The 26,736-nt window shown below is 46.5% G+C and overlaps 1 protein-coding gene across 3 annotated transcripts in view; it reads right to left on the bottom strand.

Moving 5' to 3' along the window:
* RASGRF2 (Ras protein specific guanine nucleotide releasing factor 2) overlaps positions 1–26,736 on the bottom strand; it is a 664,746-nt gene that overhangs the window by 200,724 nt on the left and 437,286 nt on the right. For all 3 annotated transcript variants that reach the window (XM_063963919.1, XM_063963920.1, XM_063963921.1), the window contains exons 7-8: positions 14,309–14,502; positions 12,677–12,786 (exon numbers count right to left, since the gene is read on the bottom strand). In XM_063963919.1, coding sequence (XP_063819989.1) covers positions 12,677–12,786; positions 14,309–14,502 — 304 coding nt within the window. The remainder of the gene's footprint in view (positions 1–12,676; positions 12,787–14,308; positions 14,503–26,736) is intronic.

Below are 26,736 nucleotides of genomic sequence, written 5' to 3'. Positions count from 1 at the left end.
CTATTACAACGAACTATGTAGTTTCACACAGGGTCTAGCTAAGCTTTTCAATCGCACTGGTGGCCGCAGAGTGATTGACATGAAGTGGGCGTTTCTGGGTGTCAACTGACCGTTTTCAGGGAGTGTTCGTAAAAATGCAGGCGTGGCAGAAAAAACGCAAGTGTGGCTGGGCGAACGCAGGGCATATTTGTGATATCAAAACAGGAACTAAAAAGTCTGAAATGATCGCAAGCGTTGAGTAGGTTTTGAGCTACTCTAAAACTGCACAAAAAAAATTGTAGCCGCTCTGCGATCCTTTCGTTCGCACTTCTGCTAAGCTAAAATACACTCCCAGTGGGCGGCGGCATAGCGTTTGCACGGCTGCAAAAAACTGCTAGCGAGCGATCAACTCGGAATGACCACCATAGAATGGAGCCACCAGTCAGTTCAGCAGTGCTGCGGGAGTCTGTGCCGCAGCGCTGTTATAGAGATGACATGGGGTCTGCTTTGCCCTGCAAAACTGTGGCGTTGGAGGGTATGTATCTCAGCAACCCCCTCAAATCCTGTGCCCGGGTCGTGTGCCCCCCCTAGGCCCCCCTAGTTGCAACCCTGACTAAAGAAGGGAGTTCCAGCTAGAGTCCGATATTTAAAATATTAGGCCGATAGATTGTTAAATCCAGAAAAAAACATTACTAAAGGCGACAAAGTGAAATTTCTGCAAGTATAACTAACGCATTTCACTAGAATGAACAAGGAACAAAATAGGTTAGTAAGGAAGAAAGAAGAAAAAATTTCACTCTGGTGTTTTTGACAGATATTTGGCTTCATAAAAATTATGTATTTATTAAGTTATTTATATAGCGCACACATATTCCACAGCGCTTTATAGAGAATATCTGGCCATTCACATCAATCCCTGCCCCAATCTATATTCCCTACTACTTAAGCCCCCTACACACTGGGCGACATACTAGAAGATATGAACGACAACAATCTTTTTTTAAAAGATCCATCATTCATATCATCCAGTGTGTATGGATGAACGATGAACGATGCGGGCACCCGCGGGTCATTCTCATTCATCCATGATTTACCAAACATGCAGCTCAATGTTAACTATATAGTTAAGTTGCATGTTCAGGGAGTGAGGGAGATTACGTCACTGAACAATATCGTACATCTATATAGTTCAGTGTGTATGCACTGGCGATCTCCCCTAATTAGCAATATAGAACTGAGTGCTAACTAGCTGAGGTCGCCCAGTGTGTATCCGGCTTTAGACACACACATACACACTATGGCAGGGGTTCCCAAACTTTAAATATTGACTGAGGTACTAATTAAGTCACCTTTGGCCAAGCATGGATATACTTAAAACCTGCACCGTCATTGCTCCTTAAGGTCCGAACCACTGCACTAGGGTTAATTTGGTCATTAGCGAATTAACCTACCAGCAGAAGGAAACTGGTGTACCCAGAGGAACCCCACGCAAGCACGGGGAGAATATACAAACTCCACAAGGTTAGGGCTATGGTGGAAATTAAATCCAAACCTCAGTTATGTGATGCAGTAATGCTAACCACTATGCCAACCTTGCTGCCTAAATAGTGCTGCCTATGTTAGTGAGAGGGGCAAAGTAAGGTTTTATGCTGAATAAGAGTTTATGCTTACACAGGGCGGGATGTACTAAGGAAAAAATGCGGTAAAACCCCAGTGGGGGTTTTAGCGCATTTTCAAATGTACTAAGACCTGGCTGCCGGGATTTCGCTGCCCAGGGTATCGCCATCTTTGGATGGCGTTACCCTATAGAAGCCTATGGGCTTCTTATTGCCGGCCGCCACAACCCGCTGCCTCCGCCGCGCCGGGGACAGCCTGCTGCCTTGTTTCCGGCAGCTGAGGAGAAGGAGAGCCCAGGGAGGTGCCGGAGACACCCTGCAGACCACCTCACAGGTATCGCGGGGGGCCTCTGTCACCGCATTGTGATGCTGATCGCATATATGTTAGTACATATGGGATCAACATCGCTGCGATGGGCGGCGATGTATGTTAATACATCCCGCCCACAGAATGGATCTAGCTTAAGGCCAAAGCAATCAATTCACTACAGATGTGCACTCATTCCCCTAGTGTTTAGCGCCATACGGTGCAAGACACTTTGCATGACTCAGCAGCTCCGTCATTGGTTTTGATTCTGGGTTTTTGCAACGTAGCCACTAACAAAGTCACTTACAGTGTGTAAGGCACATTACATTAGTACTTTTGCCACAAATGAATTGGTATAAAGATGTAGATTAGGCATAATGATATAATGATATGTGGCGGAGGGGCATGGTGCAGCCCCTCGTATGGGAACTTTGCCTTTTTACCCAGATCAGTGACTGAGTGGGTCCCTTGTGAGTACCCTTGCATTGTACTTTTGTCACATTAGTATTATGAATAAGACGCACATTCTAAGAAAAAGTCTCTGCTAAGTCACAAAATCCTTGATGTAAGGGGGTACAATTTGAGCAGAGGTGTACATGGACACATCTGTAGGTACTAGGGGCATCATTGTATACATGAAGCCCAAATTGCAGCAATTTTACAAATTCCTAATGAATTAATAGGCTGTATTCACATTAACATCGGTTCGGCCCACAAAAACGTCTGCCTCCATCATGTATAACAAATGGTATACTTTATTATACCTCCAAACCTTCCTCATTTCATGGGGAGAGTCCCAGTTTAAAAGAACCGTCCCATCATGCCTCTGTCAGATGTTTTCTCAAAGTGTGGTGGTGGAAAGAATGGATGGGAACTATTCCCTGTTATAACTCACACTGGTAACACTGTTATAAGCATCTACAACCAGTTCCAACTGCTTTGCCTGTAACAGCCGCCTTACCCTTAAAGCCACATATTGTATCTGTGTGGGTCGTAATGGCTTATCAAATGTTAGTGTGATTACCAAATGTTATATGGGACACACAAATCAATACTAATAATGAAAAAAACACAAACCAGGCACTAAACAGAAAGGGTTAATAAATATATAGAGAATATAAGTAAAAACCCAGCCACAAGAGGCACTGCATCAGGACCATAACCTGATTTCCTATATGGTAAATAAAGGCATATGTTTGGTCATGTGACTGGCCATCACATGACACGAAGTAATCACATGATATCCTCTTCCAGCCTATTACAGGGTTCCAGGAATTGTTACCCAGACTACATTGGGGTAAACAAACTCAATGATTGGATGAAATATATCTTATTTATAAGCAAAATATTAATAAAATCATGAAACATAATTTTGTCTTTATTTGTTGCCCCTCTACAGGGATGGGTCTGTCAACTATATATGTTTTAACTGTTTTTTTTTTTTGTGTATTGCATTTGATTAATGGAACTATGCAACCAGGTGCTAATTAAGCCACCATTTTGTTTAGGGTATATAAACCCGTAACCTAGATAACTCACTATACCTTTGAAAAAGCTGCAAGCTATATGCAGCGAAACGCGTCAGTTGTTATCTACTGGACCAGGAAAACTTTTTATTTGGATCTGAACCAGCCCTTGCCATTTGCCAGTCAACCAGAGGAGTTTCAGAGAGGCATTATCTAAAAACCGTACTGCATGAGGTACCCATCAATCCTACGGGACTAATACCACTGCCAATTCCTCTAACGGTACACGCAAAGAACGCATTGGACTCTCACTTTACACAAGAGACTCTTGCTACTGGACTCTATTATAATGAAGGGCATCACTTGGAACGGATTCCTTTTATCTTATCACTAATATACGTCCTGATCCAGTACTCAGGGTAAACAATTCCCTTTTTAAATTACATGAATTCATGTTGTATGTTTCTTAATGTATAGTATTGTGGCTTTTATTAAATTGTCTTTTTAAAATTGACAAATTTGGCACAAATATTGTTCTTTCCTATTTGAGCGCAGCCTTCTTTTTGTTGTATTTTCGTTACAGTGGGAGTGACTTCCCTCTAAACTTGGCTGCAGCTTAGTAACGCACCTCATTCCTATGCGCCCGAATACATCTGGGTACATCCTATTTCTGCAGGACCACATCTAGAACCTATGTAGCCAGAAGCAAGCTATAACCGGCACAGGTGAAATGACAGCTATTAAAGGCTGGGTAACAAATGTAGTTCAGTCTGAATCCCAGGCAACAAATAAAATGGTGAAACGCGTCATCAAGCGCCAGACCATTCACTTCACTGAGGAAGTGGGCTGGATCGGGGAGGCTGGACTACTGTCCTGGGAGTAATGGAGAAGTCCCAAAATTCAGGAGACCTAGACAAGTGTGTACTAAATGATTCTTCCATACTGCTTTGAACAGAATGTCTGGAATTGCTGCAGGTGAAATTCATTTTTACTGGGTTACCAATTCAGCAATCATTCTTAGAATCCACGGCATTGTGATTACTACTGCTGGCGACTGTTATCAGTAACAGAGTGTGTTTGATTCAGATTGTAGAAACCTATAAATGATGCAGCAATTGACAAGTATAGATACATCTTGGTCTCAGTACAGTACTTAGTATTCATGTTCTGTGTGGAGTTTGTATATTCTCCCCTGCTTGCATGGGTTTCCTTCGGGTGCTCCAGTTGCCTCCCACAATCAAAAAATATACTAGTAGGTTAATTGGCTCCAAACAAAATTAACCCTAGTGTGAATGTGTGTGCATGTGGTAGAGAGTATAGATTGTAAGCTCCACTGGTGCAAGGACTGATGTGAATGGCCAAATAGTCCCTGTAAAGTGCTGCAGAATATGTGTGCGCTATATAAATAACTGGTAATAAGTAATAACAATAGTAAAATGAATTTCCCCCCCATCCCGAAACTAAAGTCAGACATGCACAGAAAGAGCATGCTTAACTTGCGACACTCATAACCGCCCCCCCCCCCCCCTCGCTAGCGGCTCCCACATATTAATGCTATGTCCTATGCATGTCTCCCTTTAGAACCCCACACACCTCGAATCGCCCTGTTGACAACTATTAACTTTAATTACTGTACATAAGCCTTGCCAAGTTTAACATATAGGGGTATATGCAATTGCAGTCGAATTCCAGCTGGAATTCGACCGTTTTTAAATTCGACACAATTCGACAGTCACATACCCTCCCGCCGGGACCCGAATTCGACATATTCAATAAAAAACGGATTCGACAGTCCCGCTGTCGAAAAACGGACCAATTGACGGATATGTGTGTCCTGGATTCGACTTTTTGGACGGCACAAAAATGATTAAAAAACCCAGAAAAAAATTGCGTGGGGTCCCCCCTCCTAAACATAACCAGCCTCGGGCTCTTTGAGCCGGTCCTGGATGTAAAAATACGGGGGAAAAATTGACAGGGGATCCCCCATATTTTCACAACCAGCACCGGGCTCTGCGTCCAGTCCTGGTGCCAAAAATACGGGGGACAAAAGCATAGGGGTCCCCCGTATTTTTAACACCAGCACCGGGCTCCACTAGTCAGAGCCGGGGGACACTTTTATATCGGTCCCTGCGGCCGTGGCATTAAATCACCAACTAGTCACCCCTGGCCGGGTTACCCTGGAGGAGTGGGGACCCTTAAATCAAGGGGTCCCCCCCTCCAGCCACCCAAGGGCCAGGGGTGAAGCCTGAGGCTGTCCCCCCCATCCAAGGGCTGCGGATGGGGGGCTGATAGCCTTGTGTCAAATAAAATAATATTGTTTTTGCAGCAGAACTACAAGTCCCAGCAAGCCTCCATCGCAAGCTTGTACTTGGAGAACCACAAGTACCAGCATGCGGGGGGGGGGGGACCGCTGGTACCTGTAGTTCTACTACAAAAAAAATACCCAAATAAAAACAGTACACAGACACCGTGAAAGTAAAACTTTATTACATACATGCCGACACACACATACTTACCTATGTTGACACGAGGTTCGGTCCACTTCTCCAAGTAGAATCCACGGTGTACCTGAAAATAAAATTATACTCACCAAAATCCAGTTTAGCTGTGTCCTGTTCTTTTTTGTAATCCACGTACTTGGCAAAAAAAGAAAACGCATTACCCGGACCACGGACTTAAAGGGGTCCCATGTTTACACATGGGACCCCTTTCCCCGAATGCTGGGACCCCCTGTGACTCCTGTCACAGAGGGTCCCTTCAGCCAATCAGGGGGGACACTTTTATATCGGTACCGCAGGTACCGATATAAAAGTGTCCCCCGGCTGTGGCATTATCTCTCCAGCTAGTGGAGCCCGGTGCTGGTGTTAAAAATACGGGGGACCCCTACGTCTTTTGTCCCCCGTATTTTTGGCACCAGGACCGGACGCAGAGCCCGGTGATGGTTCTAAAGATACTGGGGATCCCCTGTCAATTCCCCCTCCGTATTTTTACAACCAGGACCGGCTCAAAGAGCCAGAGGCTGGTTATGCTTAAGAGGGGGGACCCACACATTTTTTTTCTTGATTTTAACCCATTCCCACCCCATCCCACTGAAAACCATGCTCTCTCTATTTTAGTCAGTTAAAAAAAAATATTCTTTTAAAAAATATATAAATAATACTTGTGTCTCCTAATAGACAAACCAAGTACATAATCCTTTCTAATATAAATAGATATACTATTATCAATTAAAAAAAAACACAAAAAAAACCATGTTTTTAAAATTTTTTATTAGATTCCGGCAGCAAAGTGAGGCGGAATGAAATTGACGAAAATAAGAATTTACTTACCGATAATTCTATTTCTCATAGTCCGTAGTGGATGCTGGGGACTCCGTAAGGACCATGGGGAATAGCGGCTCCGCAGGAGACTGGGAACATCTAAAGAAAGCTTTAGGACTAACTGGTGTGCACTGGCTCCTCCCCCTATGACCCTCCTCCAAGCCTCAGTTAGGATACTGTGCCCGGACGAGCGTACACAATAAGGAAGGATTTTGAATCCCGGGTAAGACTCATACCAGCCACACCAATCACACCGTATAACTTGTGATCTGAACCCAGTTAACAGTATGATAACAGAGGAGCCTCTGAAAAGATGGCTCCCAACAATAATAACCCGATTTTTGTAACAATAACTATGTACAAGTATTGCAGACAATCCGCACTTGGGATGGGCGCCCAGCATCCACTACGGACTATGAGAAATAGAATTATCGGTAAGTAAATTCTTATTTTCTCTAACGTCCTAAGTGGATGCTGGGGACTCCGTAAGGACCATGGGGATTATACCAAAGCTCCCAAACGGGCGGGAGAGTGCGGATGACTCTGCAGCACCGAATGAGAGAACTGCAGGTCCTCCTCAGCCAGGGTATCAAATTTGTAGAATTTAGCAAACGTGTTTGCCCCTGACCAAGTAGCTGCTCGGCAAAGTTGTAAAGCCGAGACCCCTCGGGCAGCCGCCCAAGATGAGCCCACTTTCCTTGTGGAACGGGCTTTTACAGATTTTAGCTGTGGCAGGCCTGCCACAGAATGTGCAAGCTGAATTGTACTACAAATCCAACGAGCAATAGTTTGCTTAGAAGCAGGAGCACCCAGCTTGTTGGGTGCATACAGGATAAACAGCGAGTCAGATTTCCTGACTCCAGCCGTCCTGGAAACATATTTTCAGGGCCCTGACAACATCCAGCAACTTGGATTCCTCCAAGTCCCTAGTAGCCGCAGGCACCACAATAGGTTGGTTCAGGTGAAAACGCTGGAACCACCTTAGGGAGAAACTGAGGACGAGTCCTCAATTCCGCCCTGTCCGAATGGAAAATCAGAAAGGGCTTTTACAGGATAAAGCCGCCAATTCTGACACGCGCCTGGCCCAGGCCAGGGCCAACAGCATGACCACTTTCCATGTGAGATATTTTAACTCCACAGATTTAAGTGGTTCAAACCAATGTGACTTTTGGAACCCAAACTACATTGAGATCCCAAATTGCCACTGGAGGCACAAAAGGAGGCTGTATATGCAGTACCCCTTTTACAAACGTCTAAACTTCAGGGACTGAAGCTAGCTCTTTTTTTGGAAGAAAATTGACAGGGCCGAAATCTGAACCTTAATGGACCCCAATTTCAGGCCCATAGACACTCCTGTTTGCAGGAAATGTAGGAATCGACCCAGTTGAATTTCCTCCGTCGGGCCTTACTGGCCTCGCACTACGCAACATATTTTCGCCAATTGCGGTGATAATGTTTTTGCGGTTACATCCTTCCTGGCTTTAGATCAGGATATGGATGACTTCATCCGGAATGCCTTTTTTCTTCAGGATTCGGTGTTCAACCGGCATGCCGTCAAACGCAGCCGCGGTAAGTCTTGGAACAGACAGGGTCCTTGCTGGAGCAGGTCCCTTCTTAGAGGTAGAGGCCACGGATCCTCCGTGAGCATCTCTTGAAGTTCCGGTTACCAAGTCCTTCTTGGCCAATCCGGAGCCACGAATATAGTGCTTTCTCCTCTCCATCTTATCAATCTCAGTACCTTGGGTATGAGAGGCAGAGGAGGGAACACATACACTGACTGGTACACCCACGGTGTTACCAGAGCGTCTACAACTATTGCCTGAGGGTCTCTTGACCTGGCGCAATACCTGTCGAGTTTTTTAATCATGTGGACGACTTCTGGGTGAAGTCCCCACTCTCCCGGGTGGAGGTCGTGCTGAGGAAGTCTGCTTCCCAGTTGTCCACTCCCGGAATGAATACTGTTGACAGTGCTATCACATGATTTTCCGCCCAGCGAAGAATCCCTGCAGCTTCTGCCATTGCCCTCCTGCTTCTTGTGCCACCCTGTCTGTTTACGTGGGTGACTGCCATGATGTTGTCCGACTGGATCAACACCGGCTGACCTTGAAGCAGAGGTCTTGCTAAGCTTAGAGCATTGTAAATGGCCCTTAGCTTAGGATATTTATGTGAAGTGATGTCTCCAGGCTTGACCATAAGCCCTGGATATTCCTTCCCTGTGTGACTGCTCCCCAGCCTCGCAGGCTGGCATCCGTGGTCACCAGGACCCAGTCCTGAATGCCGAATCTGCGGCCCTCTAGAAGATGAGCACTCTGCAACCACCACAGGATGGATACCCTTGTCCTTGGTGACAGGGTTATCCGCTGATGCATCTGAAAATGCGACCCGGACCATTTGTCCAGTAGGTTCCACTGGAAAGTTCTTGCGTGGAATCTAACGAATGGGATTGCTTCGTAGGAAGCCACCATTTTTACCCAGAACCCTTGTGCATTGATGCACTGAGACTTGGTTCGGTTTTAGGAGGTTCCTGACTAGCTCGGATAACTCCCTGGCTTTCTCTTCCGGGAGAAACACCTTTTTTCTGGACTGTGTCCAGGAACATCCCTAGGAAACAGAAGACAAGTCGTCGGAACCAGCTGCGATTTTGGAATATTGAGAATCCAATCGTGCTGCCGCAACACTACCTGAGATAGTGCTACACCGACTTCCAACTGTTCCCTGGATCTTACCCTTATCAGGGAATCGTCCAAGTAAGGGATAACTAAAATTTCCTTCCTTCGAAGGGATATCATTTCGGCCATTACCTTGGTAAAGACCCGGGGTGCCGTGGACCATCCCTACGGCAGCGTCTGAACTGATAGTGACAGTTCTGTACCATAACCTGAGGTACCCTTGGTGAGAAGGGTAAATTTTGACCTGAAGGTAAGCATCCTTGATGTCCCGAGACATCATGTAGTCCCGAGACATCATGTAGTCCCCTTCTTCCAGGTTCGCAATCACTGCTCTGAGTGACTCAATCTTGAATTTGAACCTCTGTATGTAAGTGTTCAAAGATTTTAGATTTAGAATCGGTCTCACCGAGCCGTCTGGCTTCGGTACCACAATAGTGTGGAATAATACCCCGTTCCCTGTTGCAGGAGGGGTACCTTGATTATCACCTGCTGGGAATACAGCTTGTGAATGGCTTCCAAAACTGCCTCCCTGTCAGAGGGAGACGTCGGTAAAGCCGACTTTTGGAAACGGCGAGGGGGAGACGTCTCGAATTCCAATATGTACCCTTGAGATATTACCTGAAGGATCCAGGGGTCTACTTGCGAGTGAGCCCACTGCGCACTGAAATTCATTGAGAACGGGCCCCCACCGTGCCTGAGCTTGTAAGGCCCTAGCGTCATACTGAGGGCTTGGCAGAGGCGGGAAAGGGTTTCTGTTCCTGGGAACTGGCTAATCTCTTCAGCCTTTTTCCTCTCCCTCTGTCACGAGCAGAAAAGAGGAACCTTTTGTCCGCTTGCCAACAAAGGACTGCGCCTGATAATACGGCGTCTTATTTTGAGAGGCGACCTGGGGTACAAACGTGGATTTCCCAGTTGTTGCCGTGGCCACCAGGTCTAAAAGACCGACCCCAAATGTCCCCTTTCAAAGGCAATACTTCCAAATGCCGTTTGGAATCCGCATCACCTGACCATTTTACTGGTAGAATTGGACAACGCACTTATACTTGATGCCAGTCGGCAAATATTCCGCTGTACATCATGCATATATAGAAATGCATCTTTTAAATGCTCTATAGGCAATAATATACTATCCTTATCTAGGATATCAATATTTCCAGTCAGGGAATCCGACCATGCCAACCCAGCACTGCACCTCCAGGCTGAGGCGATTGCTGGTCGCAATATAACACCAGTATGTGTGTGAATACATTTTTGGATACCCTCCTGCTTTCTATCAGCAGGATCCTTAAGGGCGGCCATCTCATGAGAGGGTAGAGCCCTTGTTCTTACAAGCGTGTGAGCGCCTTATCCCCCCTAGGGGGTGTTTCCCAACGCACCCTAACCTCTGGCGGGAAAGGGTATACAGCCAATACTTTTTAAGAAATTATCAATTGTTATCGGGGGGAAACCCACGCATCATCACACACCTCATTTTATTTCTCAGATTCAGGAAAACTACAGGTAGTTTTTCCCTCACCGAACATAATACCCCTTTTTGGTGGTACTCGTATTATCAGAAATGTATAAAACATTTTCCATTGTCTCAATCATGTAACGTGTGGCCCTACTGGAAATCACGGTTGTCTCTTCACCGTCGACACAGGAGTCAGTATCCGTGTCGGCGTCTGTATCTGCCATCTGAGGTAACGGGCGCTTTAGAGCCCCTGACGGCCTATGAGACGTCTGGACAGGCACAAGCTGAGTAGCCGGCTGTCTCATGTCAACCACTGTTTTTTTATACAGAGCTGACACTGTCACGTAATTTTCAACAGTACATCCACTCAGGTGTCGACCCCCTAGGTGGTGACATCACTGTTACAGACACTCTGCTCCGTCTCCACATCATTTTTCTCCTCATACATGTCGACACAAACGTACCGACACACAGCACACACACAGGGAATGCTCTGATAGAGGACAGGACCCCACTAGCCCTTTGGGGAGACAGAGGGAGAGTATGCCAGCACACACCAGAGCGCTATATATATATATATATATATATATATATATATATATAGGGATAACCTTATATAAGTGTTTTTCCCCTTATAGCTGCTGTATGTTTTAATACTGCGCCTAATTAGTGCCCCCCTCTCTTTTTTTAACCCTTTCTGTAGTGTAGTGACTGCAGGGAAGAGCCAGGGAGCTTCCCTCCAACTGAGCTGTGAGGGAAAATGGCGCCAGTGTGCTGAGGAGATAGGCTCCGCCCCCTTTTCGGCGGCCTTATCTCCCGTTTTTCTGTATATTCTGGCAGGGGTTAAATGCATCCATATAGCCCAGGAGCTATATGTGATGTATTTTTTGCCATGTAAGGTCATTTTTATCATGTTTTATTGCGTCTCAGGGCGCCCCCCCCAGCGCCCTGCACCCTCAGTGACCGGAGTATGAAGTGTGCTGAGAGCAATGGCGCACAGCTGCAGTGCTGTGCGCTACCTTATTGAAGACAGGAACGTCTTCTGCCGCCGATTTTTGCGGATCTCTTCGCTCTTCTGGCTCTGTAAGGGGGCCGGCGGCGCGGCTCCGGGACCCATCCAGGCTGGGCCTGTGATCGTCCCTCTGGAGCTAATGTCCAGTAGCCAAGAAGCCCAATCCACTCTGCACGCAGGTGAGTTCGCTTCTTCTCCCCTTAGTCCCTCGATGCAGTGAGCCTGTTGCCAGCAGGTCTCACTGAAAATAACAAACCTAAACTAAAACTTTCACTAAGAAGCTCAGGAGAGCCCCTAGTGTGCACCCTTCTCGTCGGGCACAGAAATCTAACTGAGGCTTGGAGGAGGGTCATAGGGGGAGGAGCCAGTGCACACCAGTTAGTCCTAAAGCTTTCTTTAGATGTGCCCAGTCTCCTGCGGAGCCGCTATTCCCCATGGTCCTTACGGAGTCCCCAGCATCCACTTAGGACGTTAGAGAAATTACTGTCGAAAAGCACTGTTGTCGAATCGACATTCTTCAATTGAATATACTTTTGTCGAAAAGCCGCATTTTTTACCATTGCAGACATGTCGAATTTTAAAAAGTCGAATCTGAAACGGCCGTTTTTTTTGTCGAAAAGTACTGTATTGCATTGTCGAATATTTTTTTTGTGTCGAAAATGCCCCGTTTTTCGACATTTGCGGCAATTCGACCGCAATTGCATATACCCCATAATCATTGTACTGACCTCAGCAGGTTAGTACAATGATGAGTAGTCAGCACGTACAGATCTCAATTTTGCTGGAAGGTTTTATACATTTACTGAAGTAAAAGAAGTATAGTTCTCAGTTAGGTGAGAACATTTCTGGCGTACCTTGAAAGCTCCTCCAGCTTCGACTGGGCAAACTCTAAACTTTTTCTCTCTACGTGCTCATGAGGCGTATGTGCCAGAAGTTCATGGAGCGTTATAATGTATCGAGGGATCTAGAAGAGCAATAGTGTATTTATATCAATAACATTTTCTTAACTGAAGACAACTCATTCAAATAAACTTTTTGCATGCTAATATAAATACAAAATAATACAAAAACCCTAGGCTTAACAGACTAATTCATTAATATTGAAAAATATAAATATGCTGGGTGCCTTTACTGAGGAAAGAAAGAGAAAGGGAGAGTGAGAGAGATGGAGAGAGAGAGAGAGAGAGAGAGAGAGAGAGAGAGAGGGGAAGAGAGAGAGAGAGGAAGAGAGAGAGAGAGAGAGAGAGATGGATGGATAAATAGATATTAAAAAGTAATGCAAAATATTAAAGCTGATATTCTAACAGGGTGATGTTTCTGTACAAACCAGTTTTATTTTTAAAGGTTTTCTACAGAAAGGGAGAAGCAGCTAATTGCAAAATAATGGGAATACTCCCATATAAATGTAACATGTCTCTGGAATAAAAAAAATATATATTTTTTTTTCCCCCCTGTTTTCTTTCACACAATAGATTCTTGCGCTGCCATAACCATGGTAACACAGGCTAATGGTCAGTCAAACACTATACATAGTCACTGTTTGAAAGACGTATTTATTCTGTTTAACATGACAAATCATATTAAAATTATAAAACGTCTTTTTACAAGAACTCTGAGCTCCGTAACGGAAGCAGCAGTGACTTCCTGCAGAGTCAATGTCATTATATTACATGTAAAAAATATACAAGAATGTAAATGGATTTTAAAACACAAGGCATTATAAAACAATATATAGATATACGTGAATGAATGTATGAATTTGTCTGTGAGAATAATCTGATATGTGACATTCAGAAACATTACAGAACCTCATTTATTCCCTCTCCAGTCTTCTAGTCAGATCGCACCTCCTCCACCCATGCATCCTTGCACAGAGATGTCCTCATACACCTATCCTCAATACGCCATGCAGCAGGAGATACCCTGTGCAAGTGATCCGCGCTGAGCATTTTTTCCGCGCAAATATATGTCTTAATCACAATGGGATGCAACAAAATGAGATTTTACTTATTAATTTGATATGCGACACTTGTATATCTGTATGTGGGTCTGAATCTGTATACAGACCCCAACGGAACTTGCTGTGAAAAAAAGTCGCTATTGCAGCACTTGTCATACAGATTCAGATGAACACAGGCAAACAAGTGCTGCAAATCACATTAACCAGTGTAGTCTTGTAAAGCAGTTTTGTCGCATCGCATTCGTGCAATAAAAACTAGGCGCAATCCTTGTTGCACAGGACCTGAAGCAAAGGTGTATGAGAATACATCAGTCTCTCTCCTCCCACATGTTCTGTGTATGCCTTGCCTGTTATACCTTATGTACAGGTTTTTTTACTTCTTGCACTCCAGTACGTTGCCTGTTGGTCCTCTATATTTTGTAATATATTTTGTTTCTAATTGTATGATGGTGTGTAATTTTGTTTGCACCTTGCAAATAAATGATCTTAAATTTAATGAGCTAACGTGACACTAGACTGAATTTACCTGGAACATCGGATACGTCAGGAATGTCTCCAGCATCCTCCCCTCACATGCTGGATTGGCTTCATATTGCTTCAGGAGTTTATCGAAGTCTCGATTCTGCTTACAATTTGCCAGCACTTGCAGACTGTACTGATGATTCCGAACAAACTCTTGGTATATGTTCAGCATAGGCAGCAGAATATCAAACAAATCAGCTGGATGAAATAAGAAGAAATTATTTGATCTATGATTCAAATATTTGTAACGGAAGATGACAAACTGACAGAGCTAAAAAATAAGAATTTACTCACCGGTAATTCTATTTCTCGTAGTCCGTAGTGGATGCTGGAAACTCCGTAAGGACCATGGGGAATAGACGGGCTCCGCAGGAGACTGGGCACTCTAAAGAAAGATTTAGGACTATCTGGTGTGCACTGGCTCCTCCCCCTATGACCCTCCTCCAAGCCTCAGTTAGGACACTGTGCCCGGAAGAGCTGACACAATAAGGAAGGATTTTGAATCCCGGGTAAGACTCATACCAGCCACACCAATCACACCATATAACTTGTGATAGGAACCCCGGTTAACAGTATGATAACAGTGGAACCTCTGAATAGATGGCTCGCACAACAACCCGATTTGTGTAACAATAATAAGAATTTACTTACCGATAATTCTATTTCTCGGAGTCCGTAGTGGATGCTGGGGTTCCTGAAAGGACCATGGGGAATAGCGGCTCCGCAGGAGACAGGGCACAAAAAGTAAAGCTTTAGGATCAGGTGGTGTGCACTGGCTCCTCCCCCTATGACCCTCCTCCAAGCCTCAGTTAGGTACTGTGCCCGGACGAGCGTACACAATAAGGAAGGATTTATGAATCCCGGGTAAGACTCATACCAGCCACACCAATCACACTGTACAACCTGTGATCTGAACCCAGTTAACAGTATGATAACAGCGGAGCCTCTGAAAGGATGGCTCACAACAATAATAACCCGATTTTTGTAACTATGTACAAGTAATGCAGATAATCCGCACTTAGGATGGGCGCCCAGCATCCACTACGGACTCCGAGAAATAGAATTATCGGTAAGTAAATTCTTATTTTCTCTATTGTCCTAGTGGATGCTGGGGTTCCTGAAAGGACCATGGGGATTATACCAAAGCTCCCAAACGGGCGGGAGAGTGCGGATGACTCTGCAGCACCGAATGAGAGAACTCCAGGTCCTCCTTAGCCAGGGTATCAAATTTGTAGGATTTTACAAACGTGTTTGCCCCTGACTAAATAGGCAAAGTTGTAAAGCCGAGACCCCTCGGGCAGCCGCCCAAGATGAGCCCACCTTCCTTGTGGAATGGGCATTTACATATTTTGGCTGTGGCAGGCCTGCCACAGAATGTGCAAGCTGAATTGTATTACACATCCAACTAGCAAAAGTCTGCTTAAAAGCAAGAGCACCCAGTTTGTTGGGTGCATACAGGATAACAGCAAGTCAGTTTTCCTGACTCCAGCCGTCCTGGAACCTATATTTTCAGGGCCCTGACCACATCTAGCAACTTGGAGTCCTCCAAGTCCCTAGTAGGCGCAAGACACCACAATAAGCTGGTTCAGGTGAAACACTGACACCACCTTAGGGAGAGAACTGGGGACGAGTCCGCAGCTCTGCCCTGTCCGAATGGACAAACAGATATGGGCTTTTTTGAGAAAAAAACCACCAATTTGACACTCGCCTGGTCCAGGCCAGGTCCAAGAGCATGTTCACTTTTCATGTGAGATGCTTCAAATCCACAGATTTGACTGGTTTTAAACCAATGTGTTTTGAGGAATCCCAGAACTACGTTGAGATCCCACAGTGCCACTGGAGGCACAAAAGGGGGTTGTATATGCAATACTCCCTTGACAAACTTCTGGACTTCAGGAACTGAAGCCAATTCTTTCTGGAAGAAAAATCGACAGGGCCGAAATTTGAACCTTAATGGACCCCAATTTGAGGCCCATAGACACTCCTGTTTGCAAGAAATGCAAGAATCGACCGAGTTGAAATTTCTTCGTGGGGCCTTCCTGGCCTCACACCACGCAACATATTTTCGCCACATGTGGTGATAATGTTGTGCGGTCACCTCCTTTCTGGCTTTGACCAGGGTAGGAATGACCTCTTCCTGAATGCCTTTTCCCTTAGGATCCGGCGTTCCACCGCCATGCCGTCAAACGCAGCTGCGGTAAGTCTTGGAACAGACATGGTACTTGCTGAAACAAGTCCCTTCTTAGCGGCAGAGGCCATAAGTCCTCTGTGAGCATCTCTTGAAGTTCCGGGTACCAAGTCCTTCTTGGCCAATCCGGAGCCATGAGTATAGTTCTTACTCCTCTACGTCTTATAATTCTCAGTACCTTAGGTATGAAAAGCAGAGGATGGAACACATACACCGACTGGTACACCCACGGTGTTACCAGAACGTCCACAGCTATTGCCTGAGGGTCTCTTAACCTGGCGCAATACCTGTCCCGTTTTTTGTTCAGACGGGACGCCATCATGTCCACCTTTGGTAATTCCCAACGGTTTACAATTATGTGGAAAACTTCCCCATGAAGTTCCCACTCTGCCGGGTGGAGGTCGTGCCTACTGAGGAAGTCTGCTTCCCAGTTTCCATTCCCGGAATGAAACACTGCTGACAGTGCTATCACATGATTTTCCGCCCAGCGAAAAGTCCTTGCAGTTTTTGCCACTGCCCTCCTGCTTCTTGTGCCGCCCTGTCTATTTACGTGGGCGACTGCCGTGATGTTTTATCCCACTGGATCAATAACGGCTGACCTTGAAGCAGAGGTCTTGCTAAGCTTAGAGCATTATAAATTTACCCTTAGCTATATTTATATGGAGAAAAATCTCCAGACTTGATCACACTCCCTGGAAATTTTTTCCTTGTGTGACTGCTCCCCAGCCTCTCGGGCTGGCCTCCGTGGTCACCAACATCCAAAACTGAATGCCGAATCTGCGGCCCTCTAGAAGATGAGCACTCTGTAACCACCACAGGAGAGACACCCTTGTCCTTGGATATAGGGTTATCCGCTGATGCATCTGAAGATGCGATCCGGACCATTTGTCCAGCAGATCCCACTGAAAAGTTCTTGCATGAAATCTGCCGACTGGAATTGCTTCGAAGGAAGTCACCATTTTTTTTACCATGGCCCTTGTGCAATGATGCACTGATTTTAGGAGGTTCCTGACTAGCTCGGATAACTCCCTGGCTTTCTCTTCCGGGAGAAACACCTTTTTCTGGACTGTGTCCAGAATCATCCCTAAGCACAGGAGACTTGTTGTCGGGATCAGCTGCGATTTTGGAATATTTAGAATCCACCCCTGCTGTTGTAACAGTATCCGAGATAGTGCTACTCCGACCTCCAACTGTTCCCTGGACTTTGCCCTTATCAGGAGATCGTCCAAGTAAGGGATAATTAAGACGCCTTTTCTTCGAAGAAGAACCATCATTTCGGCCATTACCTTGGTAAAGACCCGGGGTGCCGTAGACAATCCAAACGGCAGCGTCTGAAACTGATAGTGACAGTTCTGTACCACGAACCTGAGGTACCCTTAGTGATAAGGGCAAATTTGGGACATGGAGGTAAGCATCCCTGATGTCTCGGGACACCAGATAGTCCCCTTCTTCCCGGTTCGTTATCACTGCTCTGAGTGACTCCATCTTGATTTGAACCTTTGTAAGTGTTCAAATTTTTTTAGATTTAGAATAGGTCTCACCTAGCCTTCTGGCTTCAGTACCACAATATAGTGTGGAATAATACCCCTTTTCTTGTTGTAGGAGGGGTAATTTAATTATCACCTGCTGGGAATACAGCTCGTGAATTTTTTCCCATACTGCCTCCTTGTCGGAGGGAGACCTTGGTAAAGCAGACTTCAGGAGCCTGCGCAGGGGAAACGTCTCGACATTCCAAACTGTACCCCTGGGATACTACTTGTAGGATCCAGGGGTCCTGTACGGTCTCAGCGTCATGCTGAGAGCTTGTCAGAAGCGGTGGAACGCTTCTGTTCCTGGGAATGGGCTGCCTGCTGCAGTCTTCTTCCCTTTCCTCTATCCCTGGGCAGATATGACTCTTATAGGGACGTAAGGACTGAAGCTGAAAAGACGGTGTCTTTTTCTGCAGAGATGTGACTTAGGGTAAAAACGGTGGATTTTCCAGCAGTTGCCGTGGCCACCAGGTCCGATGGACCGACCCCAAATAACTCCTCTTCCTTTATACGGCAATACACCTTTGTGCCGTTTGGAATCTGCATCACCTGACCACTGTCGTGTCCATAAACATCTTCTGGCAGATATGGACATCGCACTTACTCTTGATGCCAGAGTGCAAATATCCCTCTGTGCATCTCGCATATATAGAAATACATCCTTTAAATGCTCTATAGTCAATAAAATACTGTCCCTGTCAAGGGTATCAATATTTTTAGTCAGGGAATCCGACCAAGCCACCCCAGCTCTGCACATCCAGGCTGAGGCGATCGCTGGTCGCAGTATAACACCAGTATGTGTGTATATACTTTTTATGATATTTTTCCAGCCTCCTGTCAGCTGAAAACGCTATAATTATATAGGGACAACCTTATATAAGTGTTTTCCCTTATAGCATCTTTTTTATATATTTCTAACGCCAAATTAGTGCCCCCCCTCTCTGTTTTAACCCTGTTTCTGTAGTGCAGTGCAGGGGAGAGCCTGGGAGCCTTCCCTCCAGCCTTTCTGTGAGGGAAAATGGCGCTGTGTGCTGAGGAGATAGGCCCCGCCCCTTTTTCGGCGGCCTCGTCTCCCGCTCTTAACGGATTCTGGCAGGGGTTAAATATCTCCATATAGCCCCCGGAGGCTATATGTGAGGTATTTTTAGCCAAAAAAGGTTTTCATTTGCCTCCCAGGGCGCCCCCCTCCCAGCGCCCTGCACCCTCAGTGACTGCCGTGTGAAGTGTGCTGAGAGGAAAATGGCGCACAGCTGCAGTGCTGTGCGCTACCTTAAGAAGACTGAGGAGTCTTCTGCCGCCGATTCTGGACCTCTTCTCGTTTCAGCATCTGCAAGGGGGCCGGCGGCGAGGCTCCGGTGACCATCCAGGCTGTACCTGTGATCGTCCCTCTGGAGCTAATGTCCAGTAGCCAAGAAGCCAATCCATCCTGCACGCAGGTGAGTTCACTTCTTCTCCCCTAAGTCCCTCGTTGCAGTGATCCTGTTGCCAGCAGGACTCACTGTAAAATAAAAAACCTAAGCTAAACTTTTCTAAGCAGCTCTTTAGGAGAGCCACCTAGATTGCACCCTTCTCGGCCGGGCACAAAAATCTAACTGAGGCTTGGAGGAGGGTCATAGGGGGAGGAGCCAGTGCACACCACCTGATCCTAAAGCTTTACTTTTTGTGCCCTGTCTCCTGCGGAGCCGCTATTCCCCATGGTCCTTTCAGGAACCCCAGCATCCACTAGGACGATAGAGAAAACTATTTACAAGTATTGCAGACAATCCGCACTTGGGATGGGCGCCCAGCATCCACTACGGACTACGAGAAATAGAATTACCGGTGAGTAAATTCTTATTTTCTCTGACGTCCTAAGTGGATGCTGGGACTCCGTAAGGACCATGGGGATTATACCAAAGCTCCCAAACGGGCGGGAGAGTGCGGATGACTCTGCAGCACCGAATGAGAGAACTCCAGGTCCTCCTCAGTCAGGGTATCAAATTTATAAAATTTAGCAAACGTGTTTGCCCCTGACCAAGTAGCAGCTCGGCAAAGTTGTAAAGCCGAGACCCCTCGGGCAGCTGCCCAAGATGAGCCCACCTTCCTCGTGGAATGGGCCTTAACAGATTTAGGCTGCGGTAGTCCCACCGCAGAATGCGCCAGCTGAATAGTGCTACAAATCCAGCGCGCGATAGTCTGCTTAGAAGCAGGAGCACCTAGCTTGTTGGGTGAATAGAGAATAAACAGCGAGTCAGTCTTCCTGACTCCAGCCGTCCTAGAAATTTAAAGTTTCAGGGCCCTGACTACGTCCAGTAACTTGGAATCCTCCAAATCCCTAGTAGCCGCAGGCACCACAATAGGTTGGTTCAAGTGAAAGGCTGATACCACCTTCGGGAGAAACTGAGGACGAGTCCTCAACTCTGCCCTATCCATATGGAAAATCAGATAAGGGCTTGTACAGGACAAAGCCGCCAATTCTGACACACGTCTGGCCGAAGCCAGAGCCAACAGCATAACCACTTTCCACGTGAGATATTTCAAATCCACCGTCTTAAGTGGCTCAAACCAATGTGATTCCAGGAACTCCAGAACCACATTGAGATCCCAAGGTGCCACTGGGGCACAAAAGGAGGCTGAATATGTAGAACTCCCTTGACAAAAGTCTGAACTTCAGGCAGTGAAGCGAGTTCTTTCTGGAAGAAAATCGACAGGGCCGAGATCTGGACCTTAATGGACCCCAATTTCAGGCCCAACGACACCCCTGCTTGCAGGAAATGCAGGAATCGACCCAGGTGAAATTCCTCCGTTGGGGCCTTCTTGGCCTCACACCAAGCAACATACTTCCGCCAAATGCGGTGATAATGTTTTGCGGTGACATCCTTCCTGGCTTTGATCAGGGTAGGGATGACTTCCTCCGGAATGCCCTTTTCCTTTAGGATCCGGTATTCAAACCGCCATGCCGTCAAACGTAGCCGCGGTAAGTCTTGGAACAGACAGGGTCCCTGCTGCAGCACGTCTTGTCTGAGCGGCAGAGGCCAAGGGTCCTCTGCAAGTATCTCTTGAAGTTCCGGGTACCAAGCTCTTCTTGGCCAATCCGGAACCACGAGTATAGTTTTCACTCCTCGCCTTTTTATTATTCTCAGTACCTTGGGTATGAGAGGCAGAGGAGGAAACACATAAACCGACTGGTACACCCACGGTGTCACTATAGCGTCCACAGCGATCGCCTGAGGGTCCCTTGACCTGGCGCAATATCGTATTAGCTTTGAGGCGGGACGCCATCATCCACCTGTGGTCTTTCCCAACGGTTTACCAGCATTTGGAAGACTTCTGGAGGAAGTCTCCATTCTCCCGGGTGGAGGTCGTGTCTGCTGAGGAAGTCTGCTTCCCAGTTGACCACTCCCGGAATGAACACTGCTGTCAGTGCTAACACATGATTCTCTGCCCATCGGAGAATCCTTGTGGCTTCTGCCATTGCCCTCCTGCTTCTTGTGCCGCCCTGTCTGTTTACATGGGCGACCGCCGTGATGTTGTCTGATTGGATCAGTACCGGACGGTTCTGAAGCAGGGGCCTGGCTTGGCTTAGGGCATTGTAAATGGCCCTTAGCTCCAGAATATTTATGTGAAGCGAAATTTCCTGATTTGACCACAGTCCTTGGAAATTTCTTCCCTGTGAGACTGCACCCCAGCCCCGAAGGCTGGCATCCGTGGTCACCAGGACCCAGTCCTGAATTCCGAATCTGCGGCCCTCTAGTAGATGAGCCCTCTGCAGCCACCACAGCAGCGACACCCTTGTTCTTGCCGACAGGGTTATCCGCTGTTGCATCTGGAGATGGGACCCGGACCATTTGTCCAACAGGTCCCACTGGAAAGTCCTTGCGTGGAACCTTCCGAATGGAATTGCTTCGTATGAAGCTACCATTTTTCCCAGGACTCGTGTGCATTGATGTATCGACACCTGTCCCGGTTTTAGGATGTCTCTGACTAGAGATGACAATTCCTCGGCTTTTTCCACTGGAAGAAACACTCTTTTCTGGTCTGTGTCCAGAATCATTCCCAGGAACAGAAGACGTGTCGTCGGGACCAGCTGTGACTTTGGAATATTGAGAATCCAGCCGTGCTGTTGTAGCACTTCCCGAGAAAGTGCTACCCCCACTACCAACTGTTCCTTGGACCTCGCCTTTATCAGGAGATCGTCCAAGTACGGGATAATTAAAACTCCCTTCTTGCGAAGGAGTATCATCATTTCGGTCATTACCCTGGTAAAGACCCTCGGTGCCGTGGATAAACCAACGGCAGCGTCTGGAACTGATAGTGACAGTCCTGTACCACAACTCTGAGGTACTCCTGGTGAGGAGGGTAAATGGGGACATGCAGGTAAGCATCCTTGATGTCCCGAGAGACCCTGTAATCCCCCTCGTTCAGGTTCGCAATAATCGCCCTGAGCGATTCCATCTTGAACTTGAATCTTTTGTTATATGTGTTCAAGGATTGTAAATTTAAGATGGGTCTCACCGAACCGGCCGGTTTCGGTACCACAAACATTGTGGAATAGTAACCCTTTTCCTGTTGAAGGAGGGGTACCTTGATAATCACTTGCAGTGAATACAGTTTTTGGATAGCCACCAACACTGCCTCCCTGGCATAGGGAGTTGCCGGTAAGGCAGATTTTAGGAAACGGCGGGGGGGGAGACGTCTCGAATTCCAGCCTGTACCCCTGAGATACTGTTTGAAGAACCCAGGGATCCACCTGTGAGAGAGCCCACTGTGCGCTGAAATTTCTGAGACGGGCCCCCACCGTACCCCGGTCCGCCTGAGCAGCCCCAGCGTCATGCTGTGGACCTACCAGACGCAGGGGAGGACTTCTGCTCCTGGGAACTAGCTGTGTGCTGCAGCTGTTTCCCTCTACCTTTTCCTCTTGGCAGAAAAGATGAGCCTCTAGCCCTCTACTTTTCTGGGGCCGGAGGTACTGTACCTGATAATACAGTGCTTTCTTTTGCTGTGGGGTAGGTTGTGGCAAAAGTTTTGATTTCCCAGCCGTAGCTGTGGAAAATGTGCCGTTTTGCATCGGCATCGGCCGACCATTGCCCCGTCCATAACCCCCGCATGGCGGCAAGGGACATAGCGCTTATTTGTGATGCCAGTCGGCAAATATCACTCTGTGCATCACGCATGTATAAGACAGCGTCTTTTATATGCTCTATTTTCAGCAAAATATTGTCCCTATCTATAGTATAAATATTAGTCGACAGGGAATCTGACCACGCAGCTGCCGCACTGCACATCCATGCCGAGGCAATAGCAGGTCTCAATATAATGCCCGTGTGTGTGTATATAGCTTTAAGGGTAGTTTTCTGCTTTCTATCAGCAGGTCCTTCAGGGCGGCCGTATCCGAAGACGGTAGTGCCACCTTTTCTAATAAGCGTGTAACCGTTTTATCTACCCTAGGGGGTATTACCCAACGTGACCTATCCTCTGGCGGAAAAGGGTACGCTGCTTAGAAATTATCAATTTCTTATCGGGGGAAGTCCACGCTTCCTCACACACCTCATATCAATTTCTCAGATGCAGGAAAAACTACAGGTAGTTTTTTCTCACCAAACATAATACCCTTTTTTTTGTGGTACCTGGGGTATTATCAGAAATGTGTAAAACATTTTTCATTGCCTCAATCATGTAACGGGTGGACCTATTGGAGGGTACACTAGTCTCATCATCGTCGACACTGGAGTCGGTGTCCCTGTCGACGTCTGTATCTGTCACCTGAGGTAGCGGGCGTTTTAAAGCCCCTGATGACATTTGAGACGCTGGAACAGGCACAAGCTGTGTAGCCGGCTGTCCTATGTCGTCAAACCTTTTGTGCAAGGAGTTGACACTTTCATGCAATTCCTTCCATAAGTCCAACCACACAGGTGTTGACCCCGCAGGGGGTGACATCACATTCACAGGCATTTGCTCCGCCTCCACATCATTTTCCTCCTCATACATGTCGACACAGCAGTACCGACACACAGCAGACACACAGGGAATGCTCTTACAGAGGACAGGACCCCACAAAGCCCTTGGGGGAGACAGAGGAAGAGTATGCCAGCACACACCAGAGCGCTATATATCACAGGGATATCACCTATAAACGTGTTTTCCCCTTATAGCTGCATAATATATTTATACTGCGCCTAATTTGTGCCCCCCCTCTCTTTTTAACCCTTTTCTGTAGTGCAGGACCGCAAGGGAGAGCCAGGGAGCGATCCCACCAGCAGAGCTGTGAGGGAAAATGGCGCCAGTGTGCTGAGGGAGATGGCTCCGCCCCTTTTTCGGCGGGCTTTCTCCCGCTATTGTAAAAGTTCTGGCAGGGGTTAATAAACACCTATATAGCCCCTGGGGCTATATATGGTGCCAGTTCGCCAGCCAAGGTGTTAATATTGCTGCTCAGGGAGCCCCCCCCCAGCGCCCTGCACCCATCAGTGACCGCAGTGTGTGGTGTGCATGAGGAGCAATGGCGCACAGCTGCAGTTCTGTGCGCTACCTTGGAGAAGACAGAAGTCTTCAGCCGCCGATTTTCCGGACCTTCTTGCTTCTGGCTCTGTAAGGGGGACGGCGGCGCGGCTCCGGGAACGGACGACGAGGTCGGGTCCTGTGTTCGATCCCTCTGGAGCTAATGGTGTCCAGTAGCCTAAGAAGCCCAAGCTACCACCACTTAGGTAGGTTCGCTTCTTCTCCCCTTAGTCCCTCGATGCAGTGAGCCTGTTGCCAGCAGGTCTCACTGAAAATAAAAAACCTAACATATACTTTCTTCCTAGGAGCTCAAGAGAGCCCCTAGTGTGCATCCAGCTCGGCCGGGCACAGAAATCTAACTGAGGCTTGGAGGAGGGTCATAGGGGGAGGAGCCAGTGCACACCAGATAGTCCTAAATCTTTCTTTAGATGTGCCCAGTCTCCTGCGGAGCCCGTCTATTCCCCATGGTCCTTATGGAGTTCCCAGCATCCACTAGGACGTCAGAGAAACATAAAATGAAACATTTAAATACAGGTTGAGTATCCCATATCCAAATATTCCGAAATACGGAATATTCCGAAATACAGACTTTTTTGAGTGAGAGTGAGATAGTGAAACCTTTGTTTTTTGATGGCTCAATGTACACAAACTTTGTTTAATACACAAAGTTATTAAAAATATTGTATTAAATGACCTTCAGGCTGTGTGTATAAGGTGTATATGAAACATAAACGAATTGTGTAAATGTAGACACACTTTGTTTAATGCACAAATTTATAAAAAATATTGGCTAGAAATACCTTCAGGCTGTGTGTATAAGGTGTATATGTAACATAAATGCATTCTGTGCTTAGATTTAGGTCTAATCACCATGATATCTCATTATGGTATGCAATTATTCCAAAATACGGAAAAATCCCATATCCAAAATACCTCTGGTCCCAAGCATTTTGGATAAGGGAGACTCAACCTGTATATAAAAACAAAACAAAACTGAAGAGTACACAAAAAGGAGCGTCAGACAAAAACATACTATAAATAAATGATTTATAAATGACCGGAAATAGGAAGAAATGTAAAAACAGTGTACAACCTCAAATGCAAAAATCGCAACATGTTCTCTAGTTCACAACATAATGGTATTGTTTGCATTAAAAGGCAATAAACATAATCAATCCAGTTATTTGCTAATATGTTGATCGAATCACCAACATACTCTATTGATGAGTACATACTGTCTCAGGAAAATTATATAAGACAATGAGGAGATTTCTGCGTTTTCAAAATATATTAAGGGCTCAGTCATCGGGGGAGAATTTGGACAAAGCCCCGTTACCACAATGCATGAGTCAGAGGATCAAGGAAATCCAGGATATTAGAAATCTACGACCAAAAAACGATCGCCATCAGCGAGGCTGGGATTTTAAACATGCAGCTTTTGTCCGATCCTCGGATCCCGATTCGGATTTGCATTTGGGAATCACCGGCATGATGTATGGGCCGCATTATTTGCTATTTTTTTAGCTATTATTATGATGTTATTATTTATGTTCAGCAGCATAAGGGAGGTCTATCTTTAAAGTGGTCAGCAACATATTACATATTGGGGGTGATTCCGAGTTGTTCGCTCGCTAGCTGCTTTTAGCAGCATTGCACACGCTAAGCCGCCGCCCTCTGGGAGTGTATCTTAGCTTAGCAGAATTGCGAACGAAAGATTAGCAGAATTGCGAATAGAAATTTCTTAGCAGTTTCTGAGTAGCTCCAGACTTACTCACAGATTGCGATCAGCTCAGGCCGTTTCGTTCTTGGTTTGACGTCACACACACGCCCAGCGTTCGGCCAGCCACTCCCCCGTTTCTCCAGACACTCCCGCGTTTTTCCCTGACACGCCTGCGTTTTTCCGCACACTCCCAGAAAATGGCCAGTTTCCGCCCAGAAACACCCACTTCCTGTCAATCATACTCCGATCACTTCAACGATGAAAATTCTTCGTTCGGACATGAGTAAATCTACTAAGTTTTGTGCTAAAATACTAACCGCATGCGCACTGCGAACCATGCGCATTTTTGCCTTAATCGCTCCGTTGCAAAAATCGGCAACGAGCGAACTCGGAATGACCCCCATCATGCACATATCCAAGTACATTGTTACTAGTGCAGGAAGAAACTAGCGTTTATCGCTGATTGGATTGATAAGACTTCTAGAAAATAAGTAATAGGGGGTGATTCGTCAGTTTCATTT

The sequence above is a fragment of the Pseudophryne corroboree genome, chromosome 1 (genome assembly GCF_028390025.1).
Source record: "Pseudophryne corroboree isolate aPseCor3 chromosome 1, aPseCor3.hap2, whole genome shotgun sequence".
Taxonomy (NCBI): Eukaryota; Metazoa; Chordata; class Amphibia; order Anura; family Myobatrachidae; genus Pseudophryne; species Pseudophryne corroboree.
The sequence above is the reverse complement of the archived record's forward strand: the minus strand, read 5'-3'. Positions and strand labels throughout refer to the sequence as shown.